The sequence below is a fragment of the Dermacentor variabilis genome, chromosome 3, assembly GCF_050947875.1.
Source record: "Dermacentor variabilis isolate Ectoservices chromosome 3, ASM5094787v1, whole genome shotgun sequence".
Lineage (NCBI taxonomy): Eukaryota > Metazoa > Arthropoda > Arachnida > Ixodida > Ixodidae > Dermacentor > Dermacentor variabilis.
The window spans coordinates 122,140,998-122,154,703 of NC_134570.1; the positions used below are offsets into that span (position 1 = coordinate 122,140,998).

The 13,706-nt window shown below is 44.3% G+C and overlaps 1 protein-coding gene across 3 annotated transcripts in view; it reads right to left on the reverse strand.

The window, feature by feature from the left end:
* Positions 1 to 13,706, reverse strand: part of thoc5 (THO complex subunit 5) — a 78,566-nt gene that overhangs the window by 43,791 nt on the left and 21,069 nt on the right. For all 3 annotated transcript variants that reach the window (XM_075686289.1, XM_075686287.1, XM_075686288.1), the window contains exons 2-3: positions 11,628 to 11,777; positions 10,165 to 10,275 (exon numbers count right to left, since the gene is read on the reverse strand). In XM_075686289.1, coding sequence (XP_075542404.1) covers positions 10,165 to 10,275; positions 11,628 to 11,768 — 252 coding nt within the window. In that variant the 5' untranslated portion in view covers positions 11,769 to 11,777. The remainder of the gene's footprint in view (positions 1 to 10,164; positions 10,276 to 11,627; positions 11,778 to 13,706) is intronic.

The following is a 13,706-nucleotide window of genomic DNA, read 5'->3' on the forward strand; positions in this document are numbered from 1 at the left end:
TTGTGTAGCATACAAAAATCATGCGTACGGAGCAGTTTAAATCATTTCAACCTAGACAAGGGCAAATGATAAGATGGCAAAGTACCCGAAGTTTCAATGTTGCGCTGAACATGGGACCGTTTAGTTGCACTCTTTCCTGTCGCATAAATTTCCCGATGCATCTTGAAAGGTTATCTTACCGCAATTGCTTATTAAATTTGACATGCCAAATGTGCATGCTATGTTAATGAATTTGGTATGATAGCATTAACTGTTGAATAAACAGCATCGTCAATTTGTTTTTGAATGTTTCATGCACATTAAGTTGCATCTCTTCTTTGATGGAGAATTTTTCTTTTTTTCCTGCGCAGAAACTAATAAACCTTGAATATGTTGTGGACTCTGTATCCTTATTGCACCTGTATTAACCATTGCTTTCAACGGTAATTAACTCTACAGTTAGTAAATTACTGGATTATTATAGTGGCACAGTGACAACGCACCCTCCTGCACTGTCATGTAAAACTCGTGCAACAATGCGAAATGCAGGCAAACAGATTGTCCTTGCGTAGACGAAACAGTAGAAGACAACACGTTGAAGAAAAGTAAATCAAAACTGCGCAGTGAAGTCAGCCAGTTGCATCCCTTCCTGCGAATCTTTGAATCTTATAAGCACAAACGGTTCTTGCACGTCCAGAGCTAATCAAGTGTGCAGAAACATTCGTGCCTTGTATGTTTCTAATAACAGTTTATAAGTTTGTGATAACATTTCTTAGTGAGTAAACCCATTAACAATATCCTATGTGATTACTACCTTCATAAGTAAGGAAGTACCATGCTAATTGCAAGAGCATATCACCCTCGGATTTTAAAAGAAATTTGTGCATTTAAACCATTCACAATAGTATACGGTTTATTCAATAAAAGACCACAAACTCTTTTTTTGCCATGACACACTTATTGCAAGTTTTGCCTACATACAGGCAAGAAAAGAATCTTTAGACGACGAAATTGTTGTTCAATTTATTCACCTGCCACTGTGGCTATAGCATTCTGCTGCTAACAGAAAGTGAGGGGTTGAATTGCCAGCCGCGGCAGTCACATTTTGATGGGGGTCATAGGCAAAAAAAAAAAAAAAGTGGTTGTACTTAGATTTAGTTCATCATCATTTATTGAACCCTTCAACTTCCGAAGACTATTGCATGGGGGGGGGGGCATGCTTATGCAATATCTAACATAGCAATACTAACACCAATCAAAAGCAAAGGGCACAGTTGTAAAACGCATCTTTCATGATACTTCGAGTGTGCAAACATTCATTGCATCAGTATGTATTGTTCAACAGTACTGCACAAATAAGCATGATCAAGCATAGTAAATACTCTATCAGGAAGCTGGTTCTACAGATGTATAAATGTCAAGGCATGAATGCTCATGCACACAGCACAAAAAAAAAAACCTTTTTCAAGAGTTGTTCCTTCTTGCAGATATGAGTGGGTCATAAGCAGCAGAAACTTTATTAGAGGGCATTGTGTAATACCACTTATGAAAGAATAAAGAGAGTGAAGAGGCTTTTAATATGTTACCTACCTCATACAACTATAATAGGAGGAATGATGAGCAAGAAAATTTCTGGTACAGCGCTTAAGTTCAACCGTAACTTTTTGAAAGATTTTTGAAAGATTCCAGGTGAGAGTTGGAGGTACATTTGCACTCCAAGAAAAGTTTACACCCTTTGGAGTGCATATTTGCCACACAACAATAAGCGTCATCTACCTTGTCCGCATTTACTTTCTTGAAAACGCTGCGCCCATTACTTTCCTGTTGGGAATGCTATGTCATGCTGATAACGCGGATGCTGTTCGTTACTGGAAAGTACTGGGCTCGCCACGTTAAAGAAAGGAAATGCAGACAAGACAGATGGCAATTATTGTTGTGTGGCAAATATACACCCCAAAGGGTGCAACTGTTTTTAGAGTGCGGCTCACCCACACCAACAACACAGGCCTACTACAGGAAGAACTAGTCTATGGAGTACTACAATCTATGGGAAAGCTATTTTATACAGAATCAAGAATGATGTAACAAGCTCTCGACAACACTACAGACTTTCTTGGCCAGTCTCGGCTCTCGCTTTTCGATAAGTCCGCTTACATCGACGTTGGAAAAAAAGACTAGAATCAAGAAATATCCCAGGTTGCACATTGTGCTACACATAGCTGGAAACATATACCCACAAGCCAACACCTACAAATCCTCAGGTAGCCCTAAGACCAAGACGGCAGAGCCAACACGTGGATGAGCAGCACGTGGTACCAATTATGCCATGCGTGTACACAAATTCTACACCTGGTGAAAAGAATAATCTTGAAAGCATGGGGATGGACGAGTGCATACTATGGAAAGTCGCAGATGCTATGCTTGTGTCCCCGGTATTGTACGGTATGAACTACCAGCGTCGCACAAAAAAGACGACTCATCGAATACAGGCATCGGGTATTGACATGGCTTTCCATCTTTACCATGCTTGAAGACCTCTACGAGAAAGAGAAAACGAACAAGCACCTAGACAGAGTAGAGTTGCAGCCTGTCGCACAAATTCTTTGCCTCAAGAGCTCGGAACCTGGCCCCAAGATACTATGCCAGTTAGGATATGAGATGCAAAGACGACTACCCTTCCTTCAGAAACACAACCTCGGGAGCACCTGAACTTGAAACACAACAGGCCCATACCACACAATATGGGGGTAAACAATTAGGCCAGGAGACTATGTGAAACTGCCAAACACACAGAGGAGGTTGCTAATCATGAGGATACAAACAAACATCAGGCACATATAGTACACTGATGTGGCAATAGCAGTGTAACAGTAGTATGACACTACATAATATGAAATGCCCTACAACCAGAAAAGCTGAACTAAAAGCAATTAAAGCAGAACTTGCAGTGCGAATTTGCAGACTACAACATGCTGCATGCCTGCATGGATTCACCAGAAACTGTTGGGGCCTGCACATCACACAAGACTGTCAGGAAAATTGTGAGATTGACATGACACGTGACTTGCAAGCACATGGCCAAAAATTAAATTACAGGATACATAGCCATGCAGATATTCCAGGACACAACCAGGCTCATGAGCCCGACATAAAAACTGAAAACTGGACGAGTTGGCATGTATTCATTAACTACAGCACAACAGATAGACAATGGTCAAGAATGAAGTGCTCTGTGTGTTCACTTTGTTCTCGTCCCATTGTATTTCTGTTACACTGTAAATGAATTCATGAGGCTGCCCAAGAGAAGAACCCCTGCCCAAGTCCCCTATTTCACATCCAAATCTATGCGCACACACGCACACACACGCACACACACACACACGTTGCAAGGGTGCATAGCATTAAGCAGTATGACACTAGAGAAGGATGCGGGCTAACTTCTAACTAAGGTTCATTGTAAAAATGTGGCGATTTATACAGTTCACCAGATAAAAAGAAAAAAGAAGACAGCTTTGAAGGCTAGATAAAAATTGGTGCTTGATTTAACCAAACATAAATAAAAACATTTCAAAAAAAAATTAGAGATAAAAATGCCATGTGCAGGAAAAAAAAAATCACTACAATCGCCAATCATGCATGCCAGCACAATTCAAGAAACATGGTTCTTATTACAATAGACAGATTGACAGCTTGCCTATGCATGCACACTCTTCTAGTTCCATGCCATTGGAAAAAAAACTTGAGTTTCTTGGAAGGTAGTTGCATGCGCACTTGGTGATCACAATGTTTTTTCCCCTGGACTTGTATATTTATTTGTATTTTCTTCTTTCCTGTTTTTTATTATGTTTGGTTTCATCAAGCACTAGTTTTTAACAGGCTTTCTTGCTGTACTACTTTCTGGTAACATTTATAAATCACTGCATTTTCACATAAACCTTTGAATTATAAGTTAGCGTACCATCCTTACTGCTTCACACTATGCGCTCTTGCAACATTGCCCAAATAAAAAATTATATAACGTAAACAAAATCATCATTAGGGTCATTAAAGTGACTTGTTGCAGTCTAAAAAATAATCACCTGGCGGCAAACGGCATCAGAAAACACATAGGACGAACAAGAAAGCCGAGCTGATCTAAGCACCCAAAGTTTACCGTACATGCCAGGTAAATGCTGGTAGACAAGAAATGAACCAAACATACACAAAAATGGGAAGTAAAAACTAATGTTTGTTTCCTGACAAGTAATGCATCCATCTCTAGCCATCCTGACAAGAGCCCCCAGCCTCTTTACATCTACAGCTTCCATAATTTTTCTAGGCAGCTCGCCTGCACAGAATGCAAATTTCTTCCTCTACAATGCAAGCTCAGATATGGAGAGTGCATTGTAGAAGAAGTTGGCATTCTGTGCAGATCAGCTGCCTAGGAGCATTATGGAAGCTGTAGATGTAAAGATGCTGGGGGAATCTTGTGTTTGCATGGCCTCTGTTACACTTCCAGAGATGGATGTGTTTTCTGTTGGGATCTGTATGGACAGACATCAGCTTTTGCTTCTCCCTTTTGTGTAACTTCAATTTATTGCTTGTCAACCAGCATTTACTCGGCATGTTCAATAAACTTTCATTTGTTAGTGCACCTTATGATCGTCTTGGTCTCTAGCGGAAAAGTGTTCATTCTTTTTTCAGCGAAGCTGTATATGCCTAAAAGCACTTGTGGTCCAATGGCCCAACCAATGGTAAAGGCATATGCTCACCATGCCGCTGTTTCCGCAGAATGTGCACCCCATGCACAATGTAGGGAGGCGGGTCGCGAGAGCTAGGGCTTTGTTGCGAGAGGCAAAGGATCAGGAGGAGGAGTCCGCGTTTGTTGATGCCGCCTGGATTAATGGTAAAAATGCTTATTCGGTGGTGGTGGTAGATGGCAATGGGAGCGCTAGAAATGCCGCTTCCATTTATACCAGAGATCCAGGGGTTGCCGAACAGGTGGCTATTGCTCTAGCACTAATTGATTGAAGAAGAGTTTTGGTGTTTAGTGACTTGCGATCTGCGATTAAAGCCTTCTCGAGAGGACTTGTTGCGGAACGAGCTAACAGACTGCTGCAGGGTATGGATATCACTTCTCACATAGTTGCTCGTTTCCCGGCGCACATGGGGACAATCGAGGGAGCCCCGCATAACCTCAATGAGGTGGCGCACAGGGAGGCACGAGGATTAGCATGCCGTGCACTCCCTGAAGGGGCTGGATGTCCCGCTCCTGAGTACAGGGACCAACTGTTAACCTACAACGAAATCACCAAGCACTATTACTTAGGGCGCAGGGCATTCTCCCTGCCACATTCTAAATTAAATAGGCCAAAGGCGGTTACGTTAAGGCTTCTGCTGACACAAACGTACCCTAACCCGGTCATCATGAATAAAATTAATCCAGACTGCGGGGTTTCAGTCCGTTGTAGTAAGTGTGGGGGTTTGCTCGATTTAGAACACATGTTTTGGCGCTGCTTGGCGTTGGCCGGTGGTGGCTCTCGACGTGAACAGTGGTGGCAGCGGATGCTACACAGCGAAGTGCTGGCAGACCAACTTAGGGCTGTCCAGAGGGCCCGCGTGACGGCAGAGGGGCTCGGCCCCTCTGTACCGACGTGGGAGCGGCCTGCATCAGTCCCAGACTGATCCCTCAGGACCTAAATAAAGTTCTTCATACCATACCATACCATGCGGCTTAACTTCCATGACCAACCTCCTTCTAACTCACCATTCGCTATGAGTCATGCAGGAATTCGAAGAGCCGGGACACTTCCCTCCTCATTATGAAGTGCCCCCATGGAAACACCACATCAATTGCAACTTGTGTGCAAAGCCACCCTACACATAGTAGGGCCCTAAAGGCAAATGTGAAGTCAAGCTAGAGTGATAGATTAGCATTCCAGAGTTATCAAAGAGTCACCTTTAAAGGGCCCCTCACCAGGCTACACAGCAAACTTCGGTTATACGCTGGAAGTTGTTACGTGTCCTCTAGAGAGTGTTCCGCCACAAAAATTTTTTTAATGGGCTCATTATTAGCTGAGATAGAAGTATTTCAGTGCTGAGAACCCTTTATTTCAAGAGCTGAGCTTCACTGCAAACATAGACGCTCTGTCTAGCCTCTACAAGTGAAATTTCTTCCCTGCATTCCCCCATATCTGAGCTCAAGGATCGCATGATGCATACATCACGGACCCCATCTTCAGTTTTTTTTTTCTCCTCGCTTTTTGCGGTGCGGCGCACTTCCGCTGACGGCATCGTGCGCGATTTAGTGCGCTGTGCACAAGGACACTTGACTAGCGGCGTAAGTCAGTGCTACATGAACACTGAGGCAGACACAAGCGGATCATAGAGCACGATCAGGTGCTGGAACACGGTAAAAAATAACATACTTTCGGTGTCTGCGCACGCAACTGCAGGACGTGGGTACAAGCAGACGAAATGGAATTGCATCTCTCTTGCTGCAGCGCGAAGTAAAACAAAAAGCACGCAGCCATTCAGTTTGTGCGTTTTATTATTACTTTAAGCTTTAATTCGTCTATTAAAGCAACATATTATACAAATAAGAGATGTTGCCTTGAATAATTCTCGAAGGCGTGCATCACCACAAGCGACGTCACTGCACAAACACGTGTATGTAGGTGCACTAGCACGTGTACGTCATCCTCCGGCTTGGAGTGTGGCAGCCGCGAGTAGAAGGGCAAACGGCGTTTGGTTTGAAATTTCAGATCTTTCGCGGCTTGTGATGATGTAATAATTTGCAGACACAATTGTTATCGCACACTGTATGCTCTGCGCTTGTCTGCTCAAAATGGCCAGACCTGGTGAGGGGCCCTTTAAGGAGATCAGAGCTTTTGCAAGGGACCAAAGTGAACCTCATATTATAAAAATTTATTATGTTGCTTTAGAACGTCGAAGAAAACATGATTAAATTTACCCAAACTTATTGTGGAAGATGTTACTCACAGAAGAGCTACCTTTTGACGCTGCTCTGTTTGTGCTCTTTCTTTTTTTCACTTTTTGTGCTGACCTCTGACTCAAAGCAAGTACAGTCGCCGACCGTTTATTCGGACCTCACGGGGACTGCGAAAATGTCCGAATAAACAGGTGTCCGAAAAAGCAGATTAAGAAAAAAAAAATGAAATCCTTTATTTCCACGCACTTATTCGGGCTCGGCAGTAGCCTTGGAAGAAATCGTGAATGCGCCGTTGCACGCTGTTCCGTTTACGCGCAATCAGATAAGCCTGAATCTCGGAGAGGGTCGTACGGTCACTATTGGCGGCTGAAAGCACAGTCACTGCTTGTACACGCTCCGCATGCGACGGCAGCGTAGCACATGGTGCGTCATCTTCCGACTCTGAGTCATCGTCCGGCGGTGCAGCAGAAACCTAACGAATGATCTTGCCGTCGTCGAGTTCTGCGCATGTCAATACAGCAGTGTCAGCACCTATGAAACTGTCAAATGAGACGGTGTCCGGGATCGCAATGCCACCACTGCGCAGGTCTCGGCAGAACATTTTCCGCGTCAGTAGGGAGCACATCGGAAGGCGACAAATCTTAGGCCTCCCGGCACCCGCTTGCCGGCATTCCCCAGCGCAGTCTGCGCGGGCACTGTCGGCGCCATTAGACCCTTGACGCGATGTTTACGTATGCCGCGTTGGATCACCGAAACCTCGACACAGCTCACTAAGCAAACACCACCGTGCCGACACCAGTCGCACAAACGAAAAATGCGGCCTGCTCGCAGCGTCTTGCGCGAGGAAACAAATCAGCTGCTGGATTGTGTTGACATGGCTTAGTAAGCTGAAACCGGAACTGCTGCAGAGCTGCATAGAGCTGCAGAGCCGCTCTATCTAACCAGGCAGAAACGATGATGATGAGCGGGGATTTCTAGTAGCGCCACTTCGTGGGGCAGCAAGGAAGCTCCGTTCAAAACAAAAATGGCGTTCAGCAAGTTGTACCATGCACCGGTCAGAGTCGGTGCATGGTGCTCTCGACCGAGTTAGCTAAAGGAGTGTCCGAAAAATCAGACGAGAGGTTGCAAGGTGTCCGAATTTTCGGCAGTTGTTATACATTATGATCTATGGGGAGAATGGCGGTGCCGCGAAGCTGACCGAATAATCGGGCATGTCCGAATTTTTGGAGTCCGGGAAATCGGTCGGCGACTGTAGAAGTACCCAGCGGAGCATGACCGCTGAGACTCCCAGTGGAGTTAATTATGAGACCAAATACAATGAAAGTAATTGGTATTGTGGAAAAATTGTATGGCTCTTTCAGTGGCAATTTCTCCTGTGACTAGGTCATCTCATTTTGTAAAGAATCAATCAATGAATCACTTGTCATGAAACAAACATTGTGAGGTTTCTAGAAATGCAGCATAACAATCTATATTGATTTAGTTTTTGTCTTTAGCAAGTCTACCTAAGAGAGCCTTCAACTCTGCTGCATTATCATGGCATTCAAACAATCATCACAGTGTTAACAGAGCATGCATGACAACAACTCAGCAAGCCCCGTGTTAGACTACGATGCTACTGTTCCATACCGCTCTGCCCTGTGTAGTTCCCCGGTCGTACAAGGGTCACGTGCTGTGTGCTAGCTTATCTTACAACTACAGTCAAATCTTGTTAATTCAAACATAATTCAAACATTCGGTTTATTCAAACTGGCACCGCGGTCCCGTCAAAGTTATGTGTATTCCAATGAGCAAAAACACCCGGTAATTTGAACGTGCAAGCATTTGTGATGGTTAATTCAATCATACTGCACTCCGACAATGCTCTCAGCAGCGCACGAAATCCCGCGGTGGCACCTCCAACCAGCATTCCTCTGACTCCGCAATAGAGGAAGAGCTTAGGAGAGACTCGTCGGAAAGACCGTGCCGGAAATTTGTGCACAGACATATGCAGGCGCGCATCACCGATTACTTCTGTTAGTGATGGGTTAGCGAGTTCTGTTAGTGTTGCGACACTGCCATGTGCCCCACAGAGTCCATGTACATATAAGACATCTGAAATCGCAGATGCAAAAAACCTTCACCGTCTGATTTTCCGGACTTTTTATCCTGACCGCAGGTCCAAAACGGCATTATTCGAAGCCATCACCACCGCCATATTGAGCATCACGCCTCCTCGAGCCAGTGTTCTCGCACGCAGATTCGCTGGCAGCCGTAGCCACACTGTGGCAACGCTAAACCTAGCGACTTCGACACTCGCTACTATGCTTCTTGCTGTTTGATGTTGTGTTTTTCATTGAACCAACTCAATGCTGTTAGGAATGGTGCCAACTCCGCCTATGTAATTTTCGCCAATGGCTTCAGAGCGGGGAAAGCATGGCACGTTGCATAATATAGGTTCCCAAAAGTCAACTTCGCCGCAATACAACAGTCTTACGCGGTAATCTTACGCGGTAAAGCATAGCAAAATTTCGAAGGGCCCATTGTCACGGCACATGGTGTGCTTGCTTTAATTATACATGCGTGCACCCGCAGTTTCCTATCACGGCACGAGCACAGATCTGCCTAATAACTGACTTTAATTTGCAAATACATGTGAATAAACCATGTGGAACTTACCATTCACGTGTTAGCTCAGTGCACATGCACCACTGCAAGTCCTCTATACTATTAGCTGCCTTTAATTCGAACTTCTTTTAATTTGAACATATTTTCGGGCCCCTCTGAACTTGAATTATCGAGATCCGACTGTATTCAAGAGTTTTAAGAAGCACTCTCTGAGAAGGAGTGACCGGCACAAAAATTGCCAGGCCTAACTGCAACTAAGCTATTGTGACTAGTAATCCAGAGAAAAAATAGGGCCCCAAGGTAGGAGATGGAAATTGAAGACGATGAGCAAGACGAGAACAAAGTAAAAGCAGGAGCCAAAGTTTTGACAAGTGGGCTTGTCTTTTTCAAGGCTACATATGCATTCCTTGGCACAGTATACATAGGTAGGGTTCTTCTAAAAGGGTATACGTCGTCTTGGTAAAGAAAAGTCCACTTGTCGAAACGTTGGCTCCCACTTTTACCTTGTTCTCATTTTGCTCATCTGACCAGCAGTGACACTCTTTCTTTGGCCAGCCAAACACACAATACGAAGCACCTCGCTAACAAGGATATTTAAATCCTGACATAGTTAGCACAGCTGTTCAGATCAAAGAGAGAAATAGCACCTCATTGACAGCATCCTTTGCCACTTTGAGCCGATGCTTGTCCAGGCGGTTGATCTTTTTGAGTCCCAGGAACAGCAAGGACGTCTCCACCCGAAGTTTTTCAATGTCAGCCTGATTGAAAAAGAAAAAAAAACGAGCGCATGATCCCACTGAGTTAACAGAAAAACAGAACGAAGAGATCTCAGAGGCGATACCATGGCACCCTCTATTGTTTGCGATGCCCTGGATTCTGCGTCATTTTCAGACAGCAGTAATGAAGATGTTATGAGTTTTGGTATCAAAAATTCCTATTTTCGCTGTTTTTCCATCCCCTTGAATTTCAAACACAAAACCTTGCACTTTCTGAAACTGAGTCCTTTACATGGTAACAAATTTTGTTGCAGCTGGCATTTAACTTACATTTAAAAGCAGCATTGTGCATCTACACTGATCAGTAATTAAGCAGTGCCAAGCAAGCCCTGCCAAAGTAGTAAACATTCGTGGACGCTGGAATGCATTTTTGAATTTTTTCAGCTTGCCAAGCATATGTTAGGCTCAATTGCAGTTCCACTGTTATTCACATTTTCTCATTACTGTTCCTTTTACACCAACAAATACTTTTTCTTTATTACAACTGCTAAGCTAATTCAGCAAGTAAACAGCTAAGAAAGCATTGTACAGTGGTGCCTCGCATAACAAACCTAATTTGTTTTGCGAGTGGGTTTTTGTTCTGCAAGAAGTTCATTCTGTGGCACACATTTTCACATTGTTTCCCAAGAGAAACCCATTAATATGTACAAAGACCTTAGCTGATCATGCGAAAACAAAAATTACGCGTACATGTTATAACTGATTTGTCAATTTATTTACTACGGAAAGATAACGTTTGAGATCTAGAGAGAATGAATTAATTCTTGGGTTTTACATGCCAAAACCACAATATGATTATGAGGCACGCCGTCGTGGGGGCTCTGGATTAATTTTGATCTTCAAAGAGCCCCCAATGCATGGGACATGGGTGTTTTTGCATTTCGCTCCCATCGAAATGTGGCCGCCACGGCCGGGATAGATCTGGAGAGAGGTTGTGGAGGATGGACAAAAGTAGACTATTTACAACAGAGTTTACACCCATCTGCACTTTAAGAAAGAGTTCTCAGTTCAGTCTGAGTCAATCTCATTCAGCTAGATTAGGCAAAAGACAGTGCTGTGAAGAACTTTTATGTCCCTTTCTGGTGTTTTTTTCAAATATCCAGGAGCAAAGAACCGAGCCAAAATCACCTGGCTTTGTTTTTTTCTTCAGCACATTTCTGATGAGCTGACAAGAGAGAGAGAGAGAGGCTATGCGAGGAAGAACGGTGGCCTAGGAAATACGCAGGCGTGCTTATGCGCAGACACGTCCTATTTGATCGAGAGAAACTGGGTTCCCTCTGTGAAATAATCACTGAGCGAGGCACCACTGTAGTGTCAAAGTGTTGCACTTATACCACGGATCTCCGCTGCAGCTTCATTTCGAGGATCTTCCTCATGTTTGCCTGAATCTCGCTGCAGGTCCTCCGGAAGAGAGCCTCGTCATCCTGTGGGTCGCGTGTCTTTGCCTCTTCCTCCTCTATTTGGAAGTAGTCCATGTGGAGATTCTGCACAAAAAGAGGGGCCACAAGTGGCATCAGTGGAAGTATTGTAGCAAACAGCAAATCCAGTTGGTGCAATTTCATTTCCATAGGTTGGCATACATACTCGCTCGGCTTCAGAATCATATTCACTACACACTGATTCCACAGATGTGGGATAGAGTGTGAGCAGTGACGAAAGGCATGATTGGACAGGGGCATGAAGCAGAATGAGTGCCAGTGAGTGTGGGTGTATGGGAGTACAAAGATGAGTGCTGGTTAATGTGTAGCGAGTGTGAGTTGGCGTTAGTATAAACAGGAGTACTGATCAGTGTGAGTTGACACGAATACAAGCATTAATGGGTGCTTGTACGTGCGAATGAAAAAAAAGGTAAGAATGTAAGTGAGGGCCAAGGGGTGCCAAGCACATCGTCTGTGCTATATGTCCTGCCACTTCCTCTATCCATGGTGTCCGCATGTTGCTGCCATATGTGTGCGACAGCACAACCCGCTGGATTTGTTGCGCTAATAAGAACTGTAATGATACCATGTTTTTATTGGCTACATTGTGGGTGCTATGCAGCATCAACTCATAAAATAAAAAGAGATCTGCTTCGCAGCAAACTAAAACCTTCGGTTCATCTTTGGCGTGTACTCTATGTGCAAGGTTTGCCCCTACCAGTACATATATGCTTCAGGCAAGCTCTGCGTATAAACAAATGTACTGGAGCAGAAGATTACAAGTTACAAGTCTTGCAAGTTCATGATAGGACTAAGATGCTTAGCATTGGAAGCCAGTGGTCCACACAAATACAAAAGCACCAACGCGAAAGGTGCCCACTCTAGTGCAACTGAGTTGCGGGGCACTTATGGAACCTTGATATCTCTTCACTTTGGACATGCTGTCCACCTATGATACCGCTAGAGATGTACTGGTTAATGGTTCTATACTCTAAGAAAGCAATGAAACAACAAATGGTACCTAATTATCTTCACTGTAACCAACGTATGCCTTCCACAACATCAATGCTTTAATAAAGCAAATAATTTTCTAGTGCGTTCATTCACTTGCTTTATTTGATAATCATTATCGACGGTTTTCGCAGTTTTTCCCTAATGTTTCGAGTATTATCACCATGATATGTGTTTTAGATGACCAGATTGTCCCTGTGTTGAAAGCAGTCTATACTTGCGGACAACTTTCCGTGGCTAGAAGGGAAAGCTACGGACGCGTGGCTGGTGCACATGCGTTACCGTGCCGAATAGTCCGCCAGCGTTTTACAGTGCTTTTGGTTGTTAGGAACAGACGCTGAATCGACGTAGCTTCCACGTGCGAGGGTTTCGCTTCTCCCCAGGCACGGATGAGAAAAGCCGCAAAATAAGCAAACATTTACACTCAGTGGTGTGTTCTATCTTATTTAACCACTGCTAATAAGATGTTAACGTTTTGTCTTCCCCAGCCTAAACGAACGTGGATTAAAACGCGGGACTCTTTTCAGAAGCGCTCTCACTTGCGTGCGCTTTGCCTCCGTAGCTTTCCCTTCATAACCACAGAAAGTTATCCGCGAGCACAGCCCTCAGCACTACAGGACGTACACTCTTGGAGTGATGTGGTGTAGCACGTACGCCACGGCAGAACCGAGCAACTTTCTCTGGTTCCTCTGCGCATAAAAACCAAAGTACGAGACAAGCTGCCCCGAACCAACACCCTTGCAGCATATTAGAGACAGAGAGCTAGCCTCAACATACGTCTCTACAGTACCTCAATTAGAGCACCACGCTATAGAATAGCCTCTAGGAGATGCAGTCGGAGAACGCGGTGGTACATTGTAGGCTGTTGCTGCATGTTAGAAGCGGCGGGGTTCTCGATCTGGACATCATAGCTACCCTTAGCATTGATTGGATTGTAACAGAAGCGTATCTCTAGTACAATAAGAGAAGCGATTTCAGTGCGCA